The 25,674-nt window shown below is 42.0% G+C and overlaps 1 protein-coding gene across 4 annotated transcripts in view; it reads right to left on the reverse strand.

The window, feature by feature from the left end:
* cabin1 (calcineurin binding protein 1) overlaps positions 1 to 25,674 on the reverse strand; it is a 693,325-nt gene that overhangs the window by 470,679 nt on the left and 196,972 nt on the right. For all 4 annotated transcript variants that reach the window (XM_063031768.1, XM_063031766.1, XM_063031767.1 and 1 more), the window contains exons 23-25: positions 20,394 to 20,564; positions 18,104 to 18,193; positions 12,294 to 12,445 (exon numbers count right to left, since the gene is read on the reverse strand). In XM_063031768.1, coding sequence (XP_062887838.1) covers positions 12,294 to 12,445; positions 18,104 to 18,193; positions 20,394 to 20,564 — 413 coding nt within the window. The remainder of the gene's footprint in view (positions 1 to 12,293; positions 12,446 to 18,103; positions 18,194 to 20,393; positions 20,565 to 25,674) is intronic.

Consider the following 25,674-nt stretch of genomic DNA (forward strand, 5'->3'; position numbering starts at 1 on the left):
AGGCTGGGTGAGTGGGCGGATGCATGGCAGATGCAGTTTAATGTGGATAAATGTGAGGTTACCCACTTTGGTGGTAAGAACAGGAAGGCAGATTATTATCTAAATGGAGTCAAGTTAGGAAAAGGGGAAACACAACGAGATCTAGGTGTTCTTGTACATCAGTCACTGAAAGCAAGCATGCAAGTACAGCAGGCAGTGAAGAAGGCTAATGGCATGTTGGCCTTCATAACAAGGGGAATTGAGCATAAGAGCAAAGAGGTCCTTCTGCAGCTGTACAGGGCCCTGGTGAGACCACACCTGGAGTACTGTGTGCAGTTTTGGTCTCCAAATTTGAGGAAGGACATTCTTGCTATTGAGGGAGTGCAGTGTAGGTTCACAAGGTTAATTCCCGGGATGGCGGGACTGTCATATGTTGAAAGATTGGAGCGACTGGGCTTGTATACTCTGAGAGGGGATCTAATTGAAACATGTAAGATTATTAAGGGATTGGACACGCTGGAGGCAGGAAGCATGTTCCCGCTATTGGGTGAGTCCAGAACCAGAGGCCACAGTTTAAGAATAAGGGGTAGGCCATTTAGAACGGAGTTGAGGAAAAACTTTTTCACCCAGAGAGTGGTGGATATATGGAATGCTCTGCCCCAGAAGGCTGTGGAGGCCAAGTCTCTGGATGCTTTCAAGAAAGAGATGGATAGAGCTCTTAAAGATAGCGGAATCAAAGGTTATGGGAATAAGGCAGGAACTGGATACTGATTGTGGATGATCAGCCATGATCACAGTGAATGGTGGTGCTGGCTCGAAGGGCCGAATGGCCTACTCCTGCACCTATTGTCTATAAAAAATGAATTGATTCAGAATCCAGTTGATAAGGCCTCATGTCTCACTGTCAGCCTGGGAGTGTCAGTGCCAAATGGCCAAAGCTATTCTGAGAATAAAATGATACTGCGAAGACAACACTGGATCAGTTTTATATGATTTTTATCCTAACTTGAATAGTAAAAATGATACTTTCTAATTCTTCACACAATTTTCATACACTCAAATCAAAAAGGTGAACACATTTAGCATACAACACAACCACACATTGCATCAAAGAATCAAATATCATTTAAAAGTAATTCACAAAGGCATTTTATTCTGTGTTGAGGGATACTGTATCATCTGGAACCAGACCACAGGCTGTCCAGACAGATTAATGGAACTGGTTTCACAGAAGATCTTAATCAAATGTCAAAGATGCTAAAAAATATCTCCACAATCAGCATGTTCCACCAGGCTCAAGAACAGCTTCTAGCCTGGTTTTATGAGACAACTGAATAAGCCTCTTGTACAATAAGGTAGATTTTGACTACACAATCTACATTATTATGACCCTTGCAACATTGGCTACCTGCACTTTCACTGCAATTGTAACACCATATTCTGCATTGTTATTGCATTTTTCCTACCACTTTCCGCATTAATCACTTCTGCTTTCCATCTAGTCACATACTTTGCCTTATTTTTCCCTCCCACCGAGTCTGCACTGACAATCAAACATGAATGAACATGGCTCCTACGGGGGCGGCGGGGCGGGGAGGGGGGGGAGAGGATTTCAATGAGAAACCTGCCAGATACTTAAAGGCCTGGATTGAGAAGACATAGGGTGGATGTTTCCATATGTAGGCAAGTCAAGGATTCTAGGCCTTAGAAAATAATGAAGAGTAATTTCTACAGCCAGAAAATGGTGCATCGGTGAAATTTGTTGCAACAAAAGATTGTGGAGGCCAAATATTTGGGTGTACTTAAGGCAGAGATTAAGAGGTTCTTAATTGGTATGGGGGTTAAGGGTTACATGGAAAAGTATGAGAGAATGGGGTTGAAAATAAGCCATGACCAAAGGTGGTGCAGACTCAATAGGCCAAGTGGTCTAACTCTTAAGGTCTTTTCTTTTCCAATATTTTTATTATTAATTTTACATATAAGAATACAGAGTACACGAAAAAAAATCAATAAATTATACTAAATTGTATATAAAGACTCCTTACCCTATATTCATACAGATTAATTAATTTATAACATTGAAATATAGTAATATTATTATATTAAAACAATCTAACCCACTACCAAGACCGAAGCTGATTAGTAAAGAAAAAAAGGAAAAAAAATTATTCGTCATCATCTGTGCTTTAACAGCAACTCAAAGGTTTTGAAAAAAATTCAAAGAAGGTCATCTTTCCATTTAAGCAAGAGCATCTTTCTGGCCAGAAGAGAAATAAAAGCCAAAATGTGCAAATCAGATGGCTCCAAAATAATATCCTTTCCTCCAACAATACCAAATAAAGGATTAGGCTTAAAGTTTACTTGAAACTTTAAGTGAGAAAGTTTGAAATACTTCTTTCCAATATTTTCCAAGACTCGGGCATGACCAAAACATATGAATGAGTGAAGCTTCTCCATTATTACATTTATCACAATACGGCGATATATATAAATAAAAGCAAGACAACTTATCCTTGGTCATATGGGCCCTATGGACCACTTTAAATTGTAGGAGAGAGTGGCGGGCACATAACGATGAAGTGTTAACCAATTTAAAAATTTGATTCCAAGTTTCCTCAGAAACTGAAGTCTGTAAATCTTGTTCCCAAAGATTTTTAATTTTATCTAAAGGAACACCTCTTATTCCCAACAGCATATTATATATATTAGATATAGATCCATTATAAGGTTTCCAATTAAAAATTACATCTAATAGATACTTATCAGGACTTTTAGGAAATGTACTTATTTGAGACCGTAAAAAATCTCTTATTTGTAGGTATCGAAAGAAATGAGTTTTGGGTAAACTATATTTAGTTGACAGTTGTTCAAACGAAAAGAGACTTCCCTCTACAAACAAGTCCTGAAAGCATTTAATACCTAATCAAATCCCATTCTTTAAAAGCCACATCAATCATAGAGGGTTTAAAAAAATAATTAGAAAAAATGGGACTCGAAAGAGAAAATCTCAATAAGCCGAAGTATTTTCGGAATTGTATCCAAATTCTCAGATTGACCTTAGTTACCAGATTATCAGTTAATTTACTCAGAGACAAACGAAGTGAGGATCCAAGAAGAGAAATAATAGAAAATCTATTGACAGAGTTAGCTTCTAAAAAAAAAATAGGGCAATCCTCACGATTAATGTAATATAACCGAAATGTAAGATTTCTTACTTTGACTGCCCAATAATAAAATCTAAAGTTTGGTAAGGCAAATCCTCCATTATTTTCATCTTTCTGAAGATGAATTTTATTTAATCTAGAATGCTTATTCTTCCATATATAAGACGATATAATAGAGTCAAGAGAATCAAAGAAAGATTTAGGAATAAAAACAGGCAATGCCTGAAGAAGATATATAAATTTAGGTAATATATTCATTTTAATAGTTAATTTGGCCAATCAGTGATAATGAAAGAGGCGACCAATTTGATAGTATCCTTTTTACGTGATTCAACAGAGTAAGAAAATTTTCTTTAAATAGACGCTTATAGTTTTTAGTAATTGTTACACCCAAGTAGGTAAATTGGTTTCTTACAATTTTAAAAGGAAGGTGAGAATTTGTTGGTATCAAATTATTCAAAGGGAAAAGTTCACTTTTATGTAGATTTAATTTACAACCTGACAACTGGCTAAAGTAGGAGAGTAAAGAAAGCGCTTGGGTAACGAAGTCTCAACATTAGAAATAAATAGCAGCAGATCATCAGCATACACGAGACTTTGTGAATAGTGTCTCTCCCTAAAATACCAGTGATATCATTAGATTCTCAAAAGGCAATGGCTAAAGGTTCTAAGGCCAGATCAAAAAGCAAAGGGCTCAACGGACAGCCTTGTCTAGTGCCACGTTGAAGCTTAAATGGTTTGGAATTATGAGAATTAGTGATAACCCTAGCGGAAGGAGCTAAATAAACTAATTTAATCCATTGAATGAAAACGGGTCCAAAATTGAATTTTTCTAAAGTTTTAAATAAATAATTCCATTCAACTATGTCGAAAACTTCCTCAGCATCCAGGGATACCACACATTCCGATATCATGTTAGAAGGAGAATAAATAACATTTAATAACCGAAGAATATTAAAGTGAGAATATCGATTTTTGATAAATCCAGTTTGGTTATTAGAAATGACAGATGGTACAATATTTCCAATCCTATGGGCCAAAACTTTAGATAGGATTTTAGCATCAGCTAAAGAAATTGGTCTATAAGAAAAGCATTCAGTTGGATCCTTATTCTTTTTAAGGATAAGCGAAATGGAAACCTCATAAAAAGATTGAGGGAGTCTGCTCGACTTGAGTGAATCCAAAAAAACTGAACATAAATGAGGTATAAGCAGTGAGGAAAAGGTCTTGTAAAACTCTGCAGAAAATCCATCTGGACCCAGAGCTTTCCTCAAATGTAATGAGCGCACAGCCTCAACAATTCCCTCGAAAGAAATAGGTTGTTCCAACAACTTTCTGTTGTCGGCAGAAATTGTAGGAATGTTTAGTTGGTCTAAAAATTGTTCATTAGTGTTATCCTTAGAAGATTCAGAACCATAGAGTTTAGAATAAAATTCTCTAGAAGTATCATTTATTTCTAAGTAATCAGTTGTCCTATCACCATTAGCTTTGCATATTTCTTTAATCTGCTGTTTAGCTATAAAGGTTTTAATTTGATCCACCAATAGTTGACCTGTTTTATCTCCATGAATATAAAATTTACTCTTATCTTTGAGGAGTTGGGTTTCAATTGGATAGGTTAAAAGGAGATCATATTTAGTTTTAGTTTCAACATGTCTTTTATATAAGACAGGTTCTGGAGCCAAGGCATACTTTTGGTCTAATTGTTTCAGCTGATTAGCTAAATCACTTTTCTCTCTATTAGCTTTTTTCTTAATACTTGCACTACAAGAAATAATTTGTCCTCTAATATATGCCTTAAAGGCATCCCATCTGATAAGACTAGAAGTCTCCTCTAACGTATTCTCTTCAAAAAAAGAGTAATTTATCTCTCCAAAAACTTTTTAAAAATCCTTATCAGATAACAAAGTTAAATTAAATTGCCAAAACCTATTTGTTTGAAGAAGACCAGGGAGATTCAAAGATAGGAGCACAGGAGCGTGATCTGAGACAGCAACCTCTTTATATTCACAGGATCGAACTGATGGAGTCATTTGGCTATCAATGAAAAAATAATCAATCTTGGAATATGTATGATGGACATGAGAGAAAAACGAATATTCCTTGTCTACTGGATAAAAAAAATGCCAAGCATCAACAATACCACATTTCATTAAAAAAGATTTAATAAACACAGCTGATTTATTTGGTATCATTAGTTTAGAAGGTGAACGATCTAAAGCTGGATCTAAGCAACAATTAAAGTCTACACCCATCACCAATGAGTACAGACTTAGATCTGGCAAAAATGAAAAAAACACTCAAAGAAACCTGGGTCATCTATATTCGGAGCATACACATTGGCAAATACCATTAGCTTGTTATTTAGTTTCCCTGATACTATAACAAAATGCCCATTAGTATCTGAAATTACTTTATGTTGAATAAAGGGAACTTTATTATCTATAAGGATCAAAATGCCTCTGGCTTTGGCCTGCAACGATGAATAGAAATGAAACGCTCTCCATCGAATAAAAAGGCGTGAATTATCATACTTACGTACATGGGTTTCTTGAAGAAAAACAATTGGTACCTTAAGTTTTTTAATATAGGCAAAAATCTTATTTCTTTTCACGGGGTGATTTAGTCCTTTCACGTTAAAAATAAGTAAGTTAATACTTTTATCCATTTTAAAACTATTAAAAGAAAGGTTAAAGTAACAATCAGAGAAATGTATATTAAACCCAAATAATATACTTTGAGATATATTAACTAAGCAACAGAATTGACTAGATTCCCAAATCAGCTTCAAAAAACAGGAACTCCCCATCCCCATCCCCCTCCCTCCTCCCAAAGGGAGAAAATCGGTCAAAGAACAACCACTATCTACCCCCACTGAAAACATCCCCTTAGAAAGCCTGTTGGAACCGCTCCAAAGAATTCAAGGTTACTTACTGTTCCAACCAAGATTAAATAATTTACAGTAAAAAAACAGGTTTATCAAACAGAAAGAGCAATTATTCATACTGAAAAATATTAGTCATTTTTAATATACAGTATTTCTGCTTTTGCAAGATTTTTAACCTATTCAATAAATATATATATATTGATATATTGCGTCTACAGTTGAGTCTACATGCTCTCACGTGGATTTTAGTTCACAATGACATTCTGAGTTCTCCTGCTTTTTGAGTGGTCCTTAGGGTTCCTACAACAGATTATTTGCTGTTACTCTAGACTGCAGTCTCTAGCATCTGAATTAAACAACAATGGGGAATTTCATTGTTAATACCTGTGTGTCTAAAGGATAGTGTTAAGAAGTGGACCACATTTTCCTTTGTCTCATCAAGAATATTTTTTTTTGTCGGACGAGTTTGGATTATATAATGGGGTAGGTTTGTAAGGACTGAACAAGTTGATAGCTCTTGGTCTCTGAATGTATATACCACGATCTCTGACAGTTTTACTGGAGTGTGACTATAGAGGTTGGGTGACCTTGGATCTGGAGTGGAGATTCTTGTGAAAATTAAATGTTAACTTTATGTGCGATTGATATGATAGGAATAGAGGTCATGATACAGAGTTTTTATGGTAGGGCCTTAGATCAGGTAACCAAAAAATATCAGAAATACTCTATAGGTCAGGCAGCACAAGTGGAGTGCAAAATTAAACCCCTGTTTCAGTTGAAGACCTGCGTGGTTAGTGGAGCTGCTGCCTGCAGTTCCCAGATCCCCAGGTTCAGTCTTGACCTGTGTGCAGTTTGTAGGTTTTCCCTGTGACTAGGGGATATTCTGATTTCCTTCATTGACCCAAAGAAGTGTGGACAGGTTGATTAATTGGCTCACTGTGTATTTCTCTATTGTATAGGTCAGAAGTAGATTCTGGAGGGAGTAAATAGGAAATTAAATAGACTCCATAAGACCATAAGGGGATTTGCCTGGTGGCCGCTGATGGAGTAACAGCTCTCTGCTGGTGCTCCTAACTTACTTACTTTTGTCTCCAACCTTTTGAAATACTACTGTTGGACGGCTTATTATATTACTATGACTACCAAAGCTGCTTTGGAAGCTATTCAAAAGATAACTGAGGAGTTTCAACAGTTCAGAAAAGAAGCGTTGGCCTGTCTTTAAAGAGAGTGAGTCCTCACAAGGTAGAAGGTCCAAATGGAGTACCTGGTAAGACTCTGAAAACCTGTGCCAACCAACTAGCAGGAGTATTCAAGAACAATTTCAACTTCTCACTGCTATGGGTAGAAGTTCCCACTTGCTTCAAAAAGGCAACAATTATACCAGTGCCTAAGAAGAATAATGTGGGCTGCCTTAATGACTATCGCCCAGTAGCACTCACATCGATTGTAATGAAATGCTTTGAGAGGCTGAACTCCTGCCTCAGCAAGGACCTGGACCCATTGCAATTTGCCTATCACCACAATAGGTCAACGGCAGACGCAATCTCAATGGCTCTCCACATGGCTTTAGACTACCTGGACAACACAAACACCTACATCAGGGTGCTGTTCATCGACTACAGCTCAGCATTTAATACCATCATTCCCACAATCCTGATTGAGAAGTTGCAGAACCTGGGCCTCCGTATCTCCCTCTGCAATTGGATCCTCAACTTCCTAACCAGAAGACTACAGTCTGTGCAGATTGGTGATAACATATCCACCTTGCTGACGATCAACACTGGTGCACCTCAGGGGTGTGTGCTTAGCCCACTGCTCTACTCTCTACATGCACATGACTGTGTGGCTAGGCATAGCTCAAATACCATCTACAAATTTGCTGACGATACAACCATTGTTGGTAGAATCTCAGGTGGTGACGAGAGGGAGTACAGGAGTGAGATATGCCATCTAGTGGAGTGGTGTTGCAGCAACAACCTGGCACTCAACGTCAGTAAGACGAAAGAACTGATTGTGGACTTCAGGAAGGGTAAGACGAAGGAACACATACCAATCCTCATAGAGGGAACAGATGTGGAGAGAGCGAGCAGCTTCGAGTTCCTGGTGTCAAGATCTGTGAGGATGGAGTTCAACCCAGAAAAATGTTCATTTTGGTAGGTCAAATATGACGACAGAATATAGTATTAATGGTAAGACTCCTGACAGTGTGGAGGATCAGAGGGATCTTGGGGTCCGAGTCCATAGGACACACAAAGCTGCTGCGCAGATTGACCCTGTGGTTAAAAAAGCATACGGTGCCTTGCCCTTCATCAATCGTGGGATTGAGTTTAGGAGCCAAGAGGTAATGTTGCAGCTATATAGGACCCTGGTCAGACCCCACTTGGAGTACTGTGCTCATTTCTGGTCGCCTCACTACAGGAAGGATGTGGAAACTATAGAAAGGGTGCAGAGGAGATTTACAAGGATGTTGCCCGGATTGGGGAGCATGCATTATGAGAATAGGTGGAGTGAACTCAGCTTTTTCTCCTTGGAGCGACAGAGGATGAGGGGTGACCTGTTAGAGGTGTATAAGATGATGAGAGGCATTGATCATGTGGATGGACAGAGGCTTTTTCCCAGGACTGAAATGGCTAGCACGAGAGGGCAGTTTTAAGGTGCTTGGAAGTAGGTACAGAAGAAATGTCGGGGGTAAGTTTTTTTTAAAACAAAGAGTGGTGTGTGCGTGGAATGAGCTGCCAGCAACTCTGGTGGAGGTGGATACGACAGGGTCTTTTAAGAGACTCCTGGACAGGTACATGGAGCTCAGAAAAATAGAGGGCTATGGGTAACCCTAGGTAATTTCTAAGGTAAAGACATGTTTGGCACAGCCTTGTGGGCCAAAGGGCCTGTATTGTGCTGTAGGGTTTCTATGTTTCTATCTAACCTGGTCCCAACATATCGATGTAGTTACAAAGAAGGCAAGACAGCAGCTATACTTCACTAGGAGTTTGAAGAGGTTTGGCATGTCAACAAATACACGCAAAAACTTCTATAGTTGTACCATGGAGAGCATTCTGACAGGCTGCATCGCTGGAGGGGCTACTGCACAGAACAGAAAAGGCTGCAGAAGGTTGTTAATCTAGTCAACTCCTACAAAGTACCCAGGACATCTTTAGGCAGCGGTGTCTCAGAAAGGCAGCGTCCATTATTAAGGACGTCCAGTACCCAGGGCATGCCCTTTTCTCACTGTTACCATCAAGTAGGAGATACAGAAGCCTGAGGGCACACACTCAGTGATTCAGGAACAGCTTCTTCCCGTCTGCCATCTGATTCCTAAATGGACATTGATGCTTTGGACACTACCTCACTTTTTTAAAAAAAATATACAGTATTTCTGTTTTTGCACGTTTTTTAAAAATCTATTCAATATACTTAATTGATTTACTTGTTTGTTTTTTATGTTTTATTTTATTTTTTATTATTATTATTTTCTCTCTGCTAGATTATGTATTGCGTTGAACTTCTGCTGCTAAGTTAACAAATTTCACATCACATGCCAGTGATAATAAAGCTGATTCTGATTCTTCTAGATACTTCACTGGAGGATCATTCCCCGAGCTTGCTCCTCTCCCCATGTGCTCTTGCCTTCCCTTTCTTGTTGAATTGTTAATTGTACTGCACCCCCTAAATATCCCGCTGACAAAGAGAAACTACTTGCAATAGATACAATCACCATACATACTACCATCACAAGACTTCAGACTCAACTCAACCCTACCCACCTTAAATCAGTTTGTCAAGTGTCATACAAGAGAAAATAAAACACTGGATCTTTTGTATGCAAATGTTAAAGATGCATACAGCTCTACAACTCTCCCCTTGGAAGATCAGATCACAACCTGGTTCACCTCATTCCCTTGTACAAGCCCAAAGTACAGCTAGCTACCTCTAAGAGAGTAAAGAAATTGACTGGAATGTGTTTTGTGAACCACATGGGGAGGACATAAATGATTGCATCACTGGCTACATCAACTTCTGTGTGAACACTGTAATGCCATCAAGGACCAGTGATCTAAGGCTCTTCTCAACCACAAAAAGAGATTTTTGGTCAGGAGATGGGGGAATTAAAACATGTGCAGAGGGAGCTAAAGAAGATCAAGATGTCCAAAGAGCACTATAGGACACAGCTGGAGAACAAGCTTGGGCAGAGTAGCACATGGGAGGTGTGGAGAGGCATGGAGAACATCACTGGCTTCAATCAGCCTGGCTGTGGAGACTCAGAACGCAGCCGCGAATAGGCTAATGAGTCAAACTAATTCTGCAATAGGTTTGACAATTGCCCTCGTATTCACATCCGCCTCAGCACAGCAATCCAGGCACAGGGGCACCCAATGCTCCCTCAGCACCAATGTCTCCCCTCCTCCCCCTTCCAATTCAATACCTCGATGAAGAACACAGGCTACCACTGTCTACATCCTTTCCTTGCCCTGTATCTACCATCTACAACTCCACATCCCAACTGCTATCGTTCCGATCTTCATCTTCACCTTCCCCAGCCCCCACTCCCTAGTCACCATGGATTCACCTTCACTGCTGAGCAGGTGAGAAGGGCTCTGGGAAAACCCCCAGCACGGCATGGCTAAGCATTGGGACCAGAAGGTGTGAACCCCAAGGTCCTGAAAGAGTGTGCTGAGCAGCTGTGTGGAGTTCTCCAGTGCATTTTTAATCTGAGACTCCGCCTGGAAAAGGTCCCAGCAGCGTGGAAAACGTGTGGTCTCAGTACCCAAGAAGGGCCAACCAGAAGTCTTGGATAACAACCACTCAGTGGCTCTGACCTCACACATCATAAAGACCCCAGAGCGGCTGGTCATGACTCACCTCCGACACCTGATCAGATCAACACTCAATCTCCTGCAGTTTGCCTATCAGGAGCACAATGGAGTCAACGATGCTCTCATCTACCTACCAAACAGAGCTGACTCCCATTTGGATAAGCAGGGTAGCATTGTGAGGATCATCTTTTTTGATTTCTCAAGTGTCTTCAATACCATACAGCTCTAATTGCTGGGGGAAAAGCTGGGGGAATGAAGGTTGGCACTTCTATTGTAACCTGGATTATGGACTACTTGACTGGCAGACCACTTTGTGCGGTTTCAGAGCGGTGTGTCAGACATGGCTACACGTAGCATGGGGCCCCACAGGGGACTGTATTGGCTCCCTTCTTGTTTATCCTGTATACCTCGGACTTTAGATATAATACCGAGTCATGTCATTTGCAGAAATTCTCTGATGCCTCAGCAATAGTTGGGTGTATAAAGGGAGGACAGGAGAATGAATACAGGACCCTGGTGGAGGACTTTGTCAAATGGTGCAAGCTGAATCATCCGCAGCTCAACAACAGTCAGACAAAGGTGATGGACTTTAGGAAGACTAAGCCTGCATTGCTCCCTGTTACTACTGACAGTGAGGACATGGATCTGGTGAGGACCAACAAGTACCTGGGGGTGCACCTGGATGACAGACTTGAGTAGAGCACTGACACAGAGACTGTGTACAAGGGCCAGAGTCGCCTCTACTTCCTGAAGAAAATGAGTTCCTTTAGAGTATGCAGGCCTCTCCTTCACATTTTTTACCAGTCTGTTGTCGCCAGTACAATCTTCCATGCAGTGGTGTGCTGGGGCACTGGCATCAACATGGGTGATGCCAACAGGCTCAATAAATTGATTAGAAAGACTGGCTCTGTTATAGGAGTCAAACTGGACACTCTGGAGGCTGTGGTAGAACAAAGGACCCTACGGAAAATCCTGGCAATTCTGGACAATGTTTCTCATGCTCTGCATGCCATCTTGGCTGAACAGAGGAGCACTTTTAGTAACAGACTAAGACAACTCTCCAAAGAGCATTATATGAGGACATTCTTACCCTCATCTATTAAGCTCTAAAATAAGTCAACCTATAGCCAGAGAAGTGATAACCCCTTCCTGTTAGACTGCTTATGGCAACTTACTTTTTATTCTTTCTATTTCTCTTCTAATATTTATATCTACTTGCAATGCTACTGTGATACAATAATTTCCTTTGGGATCAATAAAGTATCTTTCTTTAAACTGAGTATTACAATGCTGATCATACTGCTTATCGGACAACTTTTCTATGAGAAAGGATTCACTTCCAAATAGTAGTAATAGTATCTAAAAGCAAACAGCTTTAACAAGGCCAAAAGATCAGAAATCTAACTGTAATTACATGTTGTTATCACTAAAGTTCTATTTAATGACACTTACTTCTCATTGACTTTAAAAGTACTCTTCTCTTCACCTCTGGCAAAAGGTCCATGTGCTGCTTCTTTTATGTAGCTGAAGAGCATCTCACAATCCACAGTCACTTCATCCTTCTCCAGCAGTTTAAGGATTGAGGCATGAAGCCTGAAGTACACCTGAACATCACCAGATGGTTACATGCACAGATAACCACTAAAATTCCCCCCAGTTAACGTAACGATTCCCAGTAGTAATAATAATAATAATAATAATAATAATTCGGGTTTCTTGTGGATTACTTCACTTAATCGCTTCTCTATGTCTAGGGATGTAAACATTGGGAATAGTAAGAACATCCATGCATTTATTTTGCCGTCGACATCACTTAATAAAGGGACAGCCATTTTACGATAGGTCTTCTGGCCAGCAGTGAGGGATGTATGCAATGACCTGCTAATTCATGCTGGCTGCAATGCCTGCATGTTTTCCACTGGAATGTTTGTCCATGTACACCAGCTTATCACAGGGACTAATTCCCTGCTGAATTTGAAAACATATTATACTGATATATGTTGTTTAAAAAAAGAAAGCAAGATTATTTTATTGAATATTAGTAAATGGGCAACTCATTGAAAATATTCAGACTACTCCTCAAATACTCCCTAAAGAAATGTGGTACATGCAGGCTATTCGAGTTGGATCTAAACTTTTCAGTGAATTAGAGGGGAGGAGCCCGTGCGGCCACTCCAAAATGATATCGTATTTGTTAAATAGGGGCCATGCACAATCCTGATTTGATGGAGACAGGCGTGAGAAGCATAGAGGAATATCTGGAGAAACTTCTGAAATGCCCGTTTTGCTGCCGCTGCTACTGCGCGATCCAGAATCTCCAGAGGGGAAGGCCCCTAAGCTTCGGCTTTGCCTACTGCCTGTTGCCGGGGCTGGGGTCAAAGCGCTTGGCAGAGATGGTGCTTGGTGTCAGAGGGCTGCTCGGAAGCTCAAAGTTTTCGGATGTACTCAAGAGTCGGCTTTGGTCGGGTGCTTCCAGGGTGCTGCATCGGCAAGTTTGCGGCGCTGGAAGCTCATGGCAGGGACAGTTTTTTATCTTCCTTCTACCGTCTGCGTGAGATGATGGGACTTTCGAGAGACCTTGAGACTTTCTTTTTTACCATGCCCATGGTCTGTTCTTTATCAATTTATGGTATTGTTGCACTGTTGTAACTATATGTTATAATTATGTGGTTTTTGTCAATTTTTTAGTCTTGGTTTGTCTTGTGTTTCGGTGATATCATACCGGAGAAACATTGTATCATTTCTTAATGCATACATTACTAAATGACAATAAAAGAGGACTGCGTGTCCTCATAATCTAATCTAATCTAAATGCAACAGAGTAGAACTCTGGTTCCTGGTCGTAAGGCCCACATAGAAATTGAATTTTTTTTTAATTTTCATTGGCTTTTAATCTTTTATAAAGAGAGATGATTGCAATATGGCAACTGAACACCACACACAACAATTTTTACTCCAAACTTGGAACTAATTAATTAATTGGGCACCACAGTAAGGTAGATACTGTTACAGCTCAGGTTAGAGTTCAGAGTTAAATCTGGAAGGAGTCTGTACGTCCACCCTGTGGAATGCATGGGTTTTCTTCAGGTGCTCCAGTTTCCTCCCACAATCTAAAGACGCAGGATAACTGATCATTGTAAATTGTCCTGCAATCGGAGGTTGCTGGGCAAAGTAGCTCGAAGGGCCGTAAGGGTATATTCCTTGCTGTCTCTTAAATAAAATAAATAATTCCAGTGTGGTTTTCTTTCACAAAGTAGCTTTACTGAAGCAGTTAAAGCTTTTAATAATAAAAATGGTCACTAAATAGAACTTAAAAATACCTTAATCCTGAGAAAGTAGAGTGAAGCAAAAAAAAAACGAGGTAATGATATAGGACTAAAACTGCAGAAACAGAATCAGCTTTAATATCACTGGCACTTGCCACAAAATTTGTTGTTTTGCGGCAGGTCCATTGCAATACATAATGATTTAAAAAATATATACACATACATACACACATCACATACAGTCATAGAAAACTGCACAGAAACAGACCCTCAGCCTATCTGAAACATTTAAACTGCACAGTCCTATTGAAATGCAGCCAGAACACAGCCCTCCATATCCCTCCCATCCCATCCATGTACCTATCCAAACTTCTCTTAAAATCAAATTCATGTTCACTACTTGCATCGGCAGCTTGTTCACACTCTCAGCATCCTCTGAGTGAAGTTATTTCCCCTCATACTTTGACTCGAGAGATTCTGGCAGTTTTGGCAGTTGGTCTGTGCAATCAAGTCAATCAGCATTTGAAGAGCTCAGACTCAGCAGAAAGCAGCTGATTGGGCAGTCGAGGTCAGGTGACCAAGCATTTTGAAAAGCTCAAACAGATAAATAGAGGGGTAACTCAAGCGAAGCGGCCTGTGGAAAATGGCCAGTGAGTGAGTAGGTGGGCAAGTGAAGGAGTGGAGCTTTGAGGCTTTGACTCGAGAGGCATCGACAAGAAGAGGCAGAGGACAAGCTTGCTCACAGTTAGTCTTTACAATGTTTCCTGAGACGGTGATGTGCCTCTCACGTGAGATGTGGCAGTCTTGGGGGAACGCCCCTCTCCCGCAGAGTCACATCTGCCAGAAGTGCATACGGCTGGGCGATCTGGAAGACTATGTAAGGAATCTGGAGCAGCAGCTGGATGACCTTTGACTCATAAGGAGAATGAGGCAGTCATATATGAGAGCTACAGGGAGGTAGTCATACCTAGGCTGTTGAAAGCAGGTCACTGGGTGACAGTCAGAGGGGGGAAAGCAAAGGTGAGCAGACAGGTAGTGCAGAGCACCCCTGTAACCATTCCCTTGAATAATAAGTATACCGTTCTGGATACTGTTGGCGGGGACGACCGACCAGGTGTGAGCCATGGTGGCAGGGCCTCCGGCACTGAGTCTGACCCTGTGGTGCAGAAGGGTGGGACGGAGAAGAGGAGAGCTTTCGTCATTGGAGACGCTATAGTCAGGGGAGCAGACAGGACATTTTGTGGACTTGAGAAGGACACCCACATGGTTTGTTGCCTCCCGGGTACCAGGGTCTGGGATGTCTCTGACCGGGTGCACGACATCCTGGTACGGGAGGGAAAGCAACCAGAAGTCGTGATACATGTTGGTACCAACGACATAGGCTGGAAGAGGGATGAGGTCTTGAAGTGTGAGTTTCAGGAACTAGGCAGAAGGCTGAAGAACAGGACCTCAAGGGTGGCATTCTCAGGATTGCTGCCAGTGCTACGTGACAGTGATGGTAAGAATTGGAGGAGATGGCAGTTGAATGCATAGCTGAGGAGTTGGTGCAGGGAGCAAGGTTTTAGATTTTTGGATCATTGGGATCTCTTCTGGGGAAGGTGGGACCTGTACAGCTTGGATGGGTTGCACCTAAACCCGAGGGGGAGAAACATCCTTGCAGGTAGGTTTGCTAGCATGGTTCGGGAGGGTTTAAACTAATTTACAAGGGGGATGGGACCCGAAGCGATAGAGCAGTGAGAGAAATGCACTCATTCATAAGGCCAGTGATGTTGTGGGGATGGAACTGGACTCTCTGACAGTGGTGTCTGAAAAGAGGATGCTGTCTAAGTTGCATGCCATCTTGGACAATGTCTCCCATCCACTACATAATGGACTGGGTGGGCACAGGAGTACATTCAGCCAGAGACTCATTCCACCGAGATGCAACACTGAGCGTCATAGGAAGTCATTCCTGCCTGTGGCCACCAAACTTTACAACTCCTCCCTTGGAGGGTCAGACACCCTGAGCCAATAGGCTGGGCCTGGACTTACTACCTGGCATAATTTACATATTACTATTTAACCATTTATGGTTTTACTACTATTTTTTATTTATGGTGCAACTGTAACGAAAACCAATTTTCCCCGGGATCAGTAAAGCATGACTATGACATCATCTAGGTACACCAGTACTTCAAGCAAGTTTATGTCCCTAACAGTCTTCTCCAAGGCACATTAGAAAGTAGCTGATGTTCCTGATATGCTCTGGGGCATCCTTTCAAAATAAAAGAATCCAAGTGGACATATGAATACCATTTTCCCTTTGTCAGCTTCACTCATGGGTACCAGATAATACTCACTCCTTAGGTCCAGCACACTGAAGCATTTTGCTCCACTCAGACAGGCCAGCACATCCTCGATCCGCAGAACAGTATATTGGTCGGGGATCGTACATCAGTTCAGTGTCCAATATTCAACACACATTGTACCTACCCATTCTTCTTCCTCACCACCACTACTGGTGATACATAGGGACTCCATGACTCGGTGATAATCCCAGCTTCCTTCGTTTCAGCAAATGTTGAACATCCCCCATCTCTGCTGGTGTTGATTGCCGAAACATTCCTCTGAAAGGGATGTCGTTTGTCATTCAGATCTTGTGGCGACCCACATCAAATTTGTTAGCAGAAAAGATCTTCGAATTTTAACATCTTCTCTGTCAGTCTCCTTTTCCAACTGCCAGGTACCGGGGAGTCAAAGTTGAAAGACTTGGCTGTTAATTTTTCTAATCCAGAAGATGTTCTCCTTCCTGGTTTTCTCATAGGAAAGCTAGACATTTCAGTCACTGGAAAAAGATTTGTCATCAGCATCCCACATCTGAGGGTGACCTCTATCTGAGGTGTTCCTGACAATCGCTGCCATCCTGAGGGAAGAAAATGTGAGGTAGTGTTCATGGGTTCATTGTCCATTCAGAAATCTGATGGTGGAGGGGAAGAAGCTTTCCCTGAAATGTTGAGTGTGTGTCTTCAGGCTCCAGCATCTCCTCCTTGAAGGTGAAAATGAGAGGAGGGCACATCCTAAGTGACAGGATGTCCTTAATGATGCATGCCTCCTTTTTGAGGCAAAGGTGTCCTCGACGCTGGGGAGGTTAGTGCCCGTGACAGAGTTGGCTGAGTTTACAACTTTCTGCAGCTTTTTCCAATTCTGTGCAGTGGCCCTGCCATACCAGATGATGATGCAACTAATCAGAATGCTTTCCACGGTAAATCTGCAGAAATTTGCAAGCATATTTGGTGACATACCAATTCTCCTCAAACTCCTAATGAAAGTAGACACTGTCGTGCCTTCTTTGTAATTGTATCAATATGTGCAGCCCAGGATGGATTTTCAGAGATGATGACACCCTGGAACTTAAAACTGTTCACCCTTTCCACTTTTGATCTCTCAATGAGGACTGGTGTGCATTCCCTTGACTTCCCCCTCCCGATGTCCACATTAATTCTTTCGTCTTAATCAACGCTGACTGTAAGGTTGATGCAACAACACTCAGCCAGATGATCTACCTCACTCCTGAACACCACTCTGTCATCTTTTGAAATTCTGACAACACTAGTTGTGTCATCAGCAAATTTGTAGATGGCATTTGAGCTGTGCCTAGCCACACAATCCTGGGTCTAGAGAAAGTAGAGCAGTGGGCTAGGCAAACATTAAATCACCATTGATTAATGATATGACAACAAATGAAAAAGATTTCTTGTCACCTAATGCTCAATTGTAACACAGATCTCTAATATCTTACAGCTATGCTGACATGGAAAGAAATGGAAATAAACTGATCCTATTATTGATAGCAAACAAATAATCATTTGTTAATTCTGCAGTTAAACTTTCTATCTAACTATATTTCCTGAAAGCTCCAGAATATGTGAACACTGAAATAATAGTTGTGAAATCATACAATAAACGCCAGCACTCCAATCCTAGAGGTCTTGGTTTGATTGTCATTTGATTCAGTACCTCTAGAGCTTCCATTGCTAGATCTGGTGGATTGTGGTAGTGGATTTTCCGTGGGTAATGTGCTGCGTCCTCGTGTAGATTACGTGCTGCCTGAACAAAAGAAAGCATGACAGAGTAGTAAAAAAGATATATTTACAGAACAACTTAAATTAAATAACTATGTTCAATTTCTTAAAAAGCAATGAAGCCTGCTTGAAAATGCAATCTTAGTTGTAATGTGGGAAAATTTGGCATTCAATTAGCACACAGCAACATTCCATATACAGCAATGAAGAAGTGATATGATAACCTGTCTGGGTGATGCAAACTGAATGACAGCTTTCATCAGGACACCGAGAGATGACACCAGCACCAGCATGAAATAAGATATTTGTAATCATCAGTAACTTTAAATTCCTTGGTGTTATCCTATCAGAAGATCTGACCTGGGACCACACATAAGCACAGAAAGAAGGCACAACAGCACTTCTACTTTCTTAAAAGTCTGTGCAGATTCAGTATGTCATCTAAAACTTCTACTGATGCACAACATCCTGACTGATTACATTATGGCCTGGTAAGGAAACACCAATGCCCAAGAATGGAAAAGCCTACAAAAGATGGTGGATTGTGTTGACTGCTATACTGAAGCAGTGAAAGTGCAAATGTGGAGTCCATGGAGGGGACAAAGGTTTCTGCATTGTGTTGAAATGGGCAGTTGATGTTTCAACACCCTACATCTGGAGCTAAATTTCACAAAGCAACTTGAAAGAAAGATTGGTGCCAGAGTGGTGCTGCCCGTAGGACTGCTGCCTTGCAACTCCAACAGCCCCACTTCAATTCTGACCTCTAGTAACGCTCTATGTGGAGCTTGCACAGTTTCACTATGATCCGTGCATTTCCCCTGGGTCTTCAATATCCTCTCACATCCTAAAAAAAGATGCAGATCTTCGGGCAATTGGCCACTTTAAACTGGTCTGGGTGTGTAAGTGAATGGTAGAATCTGGAGCAAGCTGATGGGAACGTGGAAAGGATAAAATAGGATGAGTATAAATGGGTGTTGAGTAGCTAGTACAAGCTTGGTGGTCGAAAGGGCCTAGGCTTGTTCCTGTGCTGTATCATCCTTTGATCTTTAAGATCAATGACAAAAGAATCCCAAAGATTAGGACCACAGCAACTAAAAGTAGGCCACTGAGAATTATACAATTAAAATCAGGAGTATACAAAAATCAAGAGTTGAATTAGCTCAGAAGGTAAGCAAGCTAAAAAGAAAATCATGGATCAAAAGAATTTACAGTGATCAGGTGATTCAAGCACAGGCAAAATAAGCAATAGACATGCAGCACATTTGGAATTTGGCCAGCAAAGCTCAAATGTATTATAGGTCCTAATAGATATCAGATGAACAGTGAGATAAATCTGAAGCAAAGAAATGATACAGCAAGGGGTTTATGAAGTAGTGCTGAGTGCACAATGCACAAATGGAACCCAATTGCTGTGCCTTTGTGATATGGAACATGGAGATACACAAAACAGAATAAGCAGACTCGGTTTAATTGAAGCTTTGAAAAAATACATTCTGGAAGTAACAATAACAAAAGGAAAAGCATCACTAGTACCAGAAAATGATAAACATTCAAGCTCCACTGACAGGTTACTGAAGTCCAGCAACAGAGCAGACAACAATTCTGGTGGCATCTGTCACCTGAAAGCAGCAGAGTGCCAGCAGGCTCCCCTTATAAAACATTAAACAGGAGGTTAACAGGACCTTAGATCCTCTACATGCATAAAACAGATGGAGAGTTCAAAAGAGAACCTTCTGAATAAGACGATAAAGTTAATTGAGAGACAGGTATTAGACTAGATAAACCTTGGCAAAGATGGTCTAAATGCCCCTTTTTCTATCATGCAATTTCAGCATTCTTACATGGCAAGGCAGAGCTCACAAAAGATACAAACCTTGTTTTGAAAGTGACATGGAGCAGTGAGGATTTGCACTAAAATGTCACGGGGACTGGGCAGGGAGAAACTAGGTCATGGAAATCAATGTCAGGCCCTTCCACTTCTTTACTCTTACTGCTCTACAACCAACATCACACCAAGAGAGAAGATTTTCTACATCTCACTGGAGCATTAGACTAGCCCCTGCTCCGTAATTTTTAAATATACCAGATTGTTAAGAAAGGCATTAAGGAGAATACAGTAAACACCAGCAACAGTCATGTATCTATTCTGAACTATTTAGGTATAGTGAGACAAGGATGTCAAAGATACAACAAAAAATTCACTGGCACTGAAGGTCAATGCTGACCTGCTTGTAATGTTCCAAGTATTCTTTTGGTGGCAGTTTCTGTTTTTCTGCTATTTTACCCAACATGTAGTGAATGAGCCACTCCTCCTCATCGCCATCACCTTCACAGTGTGTTGCTGAGAGGAAACATTGCTTGGCTGTCTCAAGCATGCTGTCTCTTCTTTCTTCCATCTGCAGTACACAACAAAGACAGTGACGGTCACAAATAAAACACTAGGTTGCTCAACGACCACTCAGAATGTTGTTGGGACCAATGGCAGTAGACCACTGATCTGCTCTATCGTCATATCCAGCCTATGTAGGCAATCACAAGGAAGATATGCTAGTGGCTCTACTTTCTTAGAAGGATTCTTAGACACATCACCAAACCTCCAACAAATTTCTAAAGATGTTCTGTTGAAAGCATCCTAAATAGTTCCATCATTATCTGATATAGCAATTTGAATATGCAGGACCACAAGAAGCAGCAGAGTGTGGTGAACTCAGCCCAATACATCCCTCCCCACCAACTGTAGAATCTACATGAAGCACTGCCTCAAGGAGGCAACATCTATCAAACATCACCAGCAAGACACATACCATCTTTTCAGTTACCATCAAGCAGAAGCCTGAAGTCCCATACAAGCAGGGTCCAGAGCAGCCAAACCCCTTGAACCACTGGGCACAACCCTAATCACTAACACGAGGAATTCTGCAGATGCTGGAAATTCAAGCAACACACATCAAAGTTGCTGGTGAGCGCAGCAGGCCAGCCAGCATCTCTAGGAAGAGGGACAGTCGACGTTTCGGGCCGAGACCCTTCATCAGGACTAACTGAAGGAAGAGCTAATAAGAGATTTGAAAGTGGGAGGGGGAGGGGGAGATCCAAAATGATAGGAGAAGACAGGAGGGGGAGGGATGGAGCCAACAGCTGGATAGGTGATTGGCAAAAGGAATATGAGAGGATCATGGGACAGCAGGCCGAGGGAGAAAGGGGGAAGGGGGGGAAACCCAGAGGATGGACAAGGGGTATAGTGAGAGGGACAGAGGGAGAAAAAGGAGAGAGAGAAAGAATGTGTGTATATAAATAAATAACGGCTGGGGTACGGGGGGGAGGTGGGGCATTCCCCAGACAGTCCTTCCAGGTGAGGCGACACTTCACCTGTGAGTCGGCTGGGGTGATATACTGCGTCCGGTGCTCCCGATGTGGCCTTCTATATAATGGCGAGACCCGACACAGACTGGGAGATCGTTTTGCTGAACACCTACGCCCTGTCCGCCAGAGAAAGCAGGATCTCCCAGTGGCCACCCATTTTAATTCCACATCCCATTCCCATTCTGATATGTCTATCCACGGCCTCCTCTACTGTAAAGATGAAGCCACACTCAGGTTGGAGGAACAACACCTTATATTCCATCTGGGTAGCCTCCAACCTGGTGGCATGAACAGTGACTTCTCTAACTTCCGCTAATGCCCCACCTTCCCCTCATACCCCAACCGTTATTTATTTATATACACACATTCATTCTTTCTCTCTCTCTCCTTTTTCTCTCTCTGTCCCTCTGACTATACCCCTTGCCCATCCTCTGAGTTTCCTACCCCCTCCCCATTTTCCTTCTCCCTGGGCCTCCTGCCCATGATCCTCTCATATCCCTTTTGCCAATCACCTGTCCAGCTCTTGGCTCCATCCCTCCCCCTCCTGTCTTCTCCTATCATTTTGGATCTCCCACTTTCAAATCTCTTACTAGCTCTTCCTTCAGTTAGTCCAGACGAAGAGCCTCGGCCCGAAACGCCGACTGCACCTCTTCCTAGAGATGCTGCCTGGCCTGCTGCATTGACCTGCAACTTTGATGTGTGTTACCCTAATCACTACCTCAGTATAGCAACACTAGGCCCACTTTTCACTACAAAGGACTTTGATTGCAGACACGAAGTCAAAGTCTCACTTCTAAACCCAAATTCTCCATGTTGCTGAAGGGAAAGTCTGCTGAATATAGTAAGAATAGAAGTTTAAACCATGGTATTTCCACAGAGTCAAGCCATCCAAAGAAAAAGGAAGGTGGGCTGATAATGGCAATCATCACACTGATGGTAGTGGAATGGCAGAAGGAAATAACCTGATCCAGCTGTTGGAAGCATCATACTTAATATTCTTTTTTCCAAACATTCAACTTTCTTAAATGTGCATGCCATACAATTCCATTCTATTTTTGTTTTTCTAATGCAGGTGCACATGACAACTTCTTCTACAAACAGCAGTCTTTATGTGAAGATACTATGCTTTGAATAGTGGCTACTCCCGATAAAGCTGAGAATCATGATTAACATAAATTGCTTTCTCAATTTTCTCAGTTGACAGTTGAGAACAGGATTCTTTATTTAATGTTATCCCTCCTCATTCTTCCCACTAAATGAATCACTTCATTTCTTAACATTAAACTTCATGTCCCATCCCCATTCCACCAATCTGTTCATATCCAACTGCAATCTACCACTACCCTGTTTGCAGTTTACAATGCTGCCAACTTTGGTGTTATCTACAAATTTGGAAATTGTGGCTTTATTTTATTTCGAGAAACAACACAGAATAGGCGCTTTCAGATCTTCAAGCTGCACTGCCCAGCACACTCTGACAACCCCTACCTCACCATAACCTAATCACGGGACAATTTACAATGACCAATTAACCTTCCCTGGTACATCTTTGGACAGTGAGAGAAAACCTGGGGAAAACTCAGACTCCTCACAGAGGATGCCGAGATTGAACTCCAAACTCCGACGCCCCGAGCTACTACACTACCATGTCTCCCCAGATTGTTTCACTTGTAGCCATACACTCAGTGGCCATGTTATTATGCAAATATCTAATCAGCCAATCGTGTGGCAGCAACTCAATGTGTAAAAGCATGCAGACAGTCAACAGATTCAGTTATTGTTTAGATTAAACATTAGAACGTAGAATATAGAATAGTACAGCAAAGTACAGGCCCTTTGGCCCACAATGTTGTGCTGACCCTCAAACCCTGCCTCCCATATAAGCCCCCACCTTAAATTCCTCCATATACCTGTCTAGTAGTCTCTTAAACTTCACTAGTGTACCTGCCTCCAACACTGACTCAGGCAGTGCATTCCACGCACCAACCACACTCTCTGAGTGAAAAACCTTCCTCTAATATCCCCCTTGAACTTCCCACCCCTTACCTTAAAGCCATGTACTCTTGTATTGAGCAGTGGTGCCCTGGGGAAAAGGCGCTGGCTATCCACTCTATCTATTCCTCTTATTATCTTGTATACCTCTATCATGTCTCCTCTCATCCTCCTTCTCTCCAAAGAGTAAAGCCCTAGCTCCCTTAATCTCTGATCATAATGCATACTCTCTAAACCAGGCAGCATCCTGGTAAATCTCCTCTGTACCATTTCCTATGCTTCCACAACCTTCAAATAGTGAGGTGACCAGAACTGGACACAGTACTCCAAGTGTGGCCTAACCAGAGTTTTATAGAACTGCATCATTACATCGCGACTCTTAAACTCTATCCCTCGACTTATGAAAGCTAACACCCCATAAGCTTTCTGAACTACCCTATTCACCTGTGAGGCAACTTTCAGGGATCTGTGGACATGTACCCCGAGATCTCTCTGATCCTCCACACTACCAGGTGTCCTGCCATTTACTTTGCACTGTGCCTTGGAGTTTGTCCTTCCAAAGTGTACCACTTCACACTTCTCCAGGTTGAACTCCATCTGCCACTTCTCAGCCCACTTCTGCATCCTATCAATGTCTCTCTGCAATCTTTGACAATCCTCTACACTATCTACAACACCACCAACCTTTGTGTCGTCTGCAAACTTGCCAACCCACCCTTCTACCCCCACATCCAGGTGGGTAATAAAAATCACGAAAAGTAGAGGTCCCAGAACAGATCCTTGTGGGACACCACTAGTCACAATCCTCCAATCTGAATATACTCCCTCCTCCACCACCCTCTGCCTTCTGTAGGCAAGTAAATTCTGAATCCACCTGGCCAAAGTTCCCTGGATCCCATGCCTTCTAACTTTCTGAATAAGCCTACCGTGTGGAACCTTGTCAAATGCCTTACTAAAATCCATATAGATCACATCCACTGCACTACCTTCATCTGTATGCCTGGTCACCTCCTCAAAGAACTCTATTAGGCTTGTTAGACATGATCTGCCCTTCACAAAGCCATGCTGACTGTCCCTGATCAGACCATGATTCTCTAAATGCCCAGAGATCCTATCTCTAAGAATCTTTTCCAACAGCTTTCCCACCACAAACGTAAGGCTCACTGGTCTATAATCACCCGGACTATCCCTACTACCTTTTTCGAACAAGGGGACAAAATTCGCCTTCCTCCAATCCTCCGGTACCATTCCCATGGACAACAAGGACATAAAGATCCTAGCCAGAGGCTCAGCAATCTCTTCTCTCGCCTCGTGGAGCAGCCTGGGGAATATTCTGTCAGGTCCCAGGGACTTATCTGTCCTAACGTATTTTAACAACTCCAACACCTCCTCTCCCTTAATATCAACATGCTCCAGAACATCAACCTCACTCATATTGTCCTCACCATCATTAAGTACCCTCTCATTGGTGAATACTGAAGAGAAATATTCATTGATGACCTCGCTCACTTCCACAGCCTCCAGGCACATCTTTCCACCTTTATCTCTAATTGGTCTTACCTTCACTCCTGTCATCCTTTTTTTCTTCACATAATTGAAGAATGCCTTGGGGTTTTCCTTTACCCGACTCGCCAAGGCCTTCTCATGCCCCCTTCTTGCTCTTCTCAGCCCCTTCTTAAGCTCCTTTCTTGCTTCCCTATATTCCTCAATAGACCCACCTGATCCTTGCTTCCTAAACCTCATGTATGCTGCCTTCTTCCACCTGACTAGATTTTCCACTTCACTTGTCACCCATGGTTCCTTCACCCCCTACCATTCTTTATCTTCCTCACTGGGACAAATCTATCCCTAACATCCCGCAAGAGATCTCTAAACATCGACCACATGTCCATAGTACATTTCCCTGCAAGAACATCATCCCAATTCACACCCGCAAGTTCTAGCCTTATAGCCTCATAATTTGCCTTTCCCCAATTAAAAATTTTCCTGCCCTCTCTGATTCTATCCTTTTCCATGATAATGCTAAAGGCCAGGGAGCGGTGGTCACTGTCCCCCAGATGCTCACCCACTGAGAGATCTGTGACCTGACCCGGTTCATTACCTAGTACTAGATCTAGTATGGCATTCCCCCTGGTCGGCCTGTCCACATACTGT

The sequence above is a fragment of the Mobula hypostoma genome, chromosome 23 (genome assembly GCF_963921235.1).
Source record: "Mobula hypostoma chromosome 23, sMobHyp1.1, whole genome shotgun sequence".
Classification (NCBI taxonomy): domain Eukaryota; kingdom Metazoa; phylum Chordata; class Chondrichthyes; order Myliobatiformes; family Myliobatidae; genus Mobula; species Mobula hypostoma.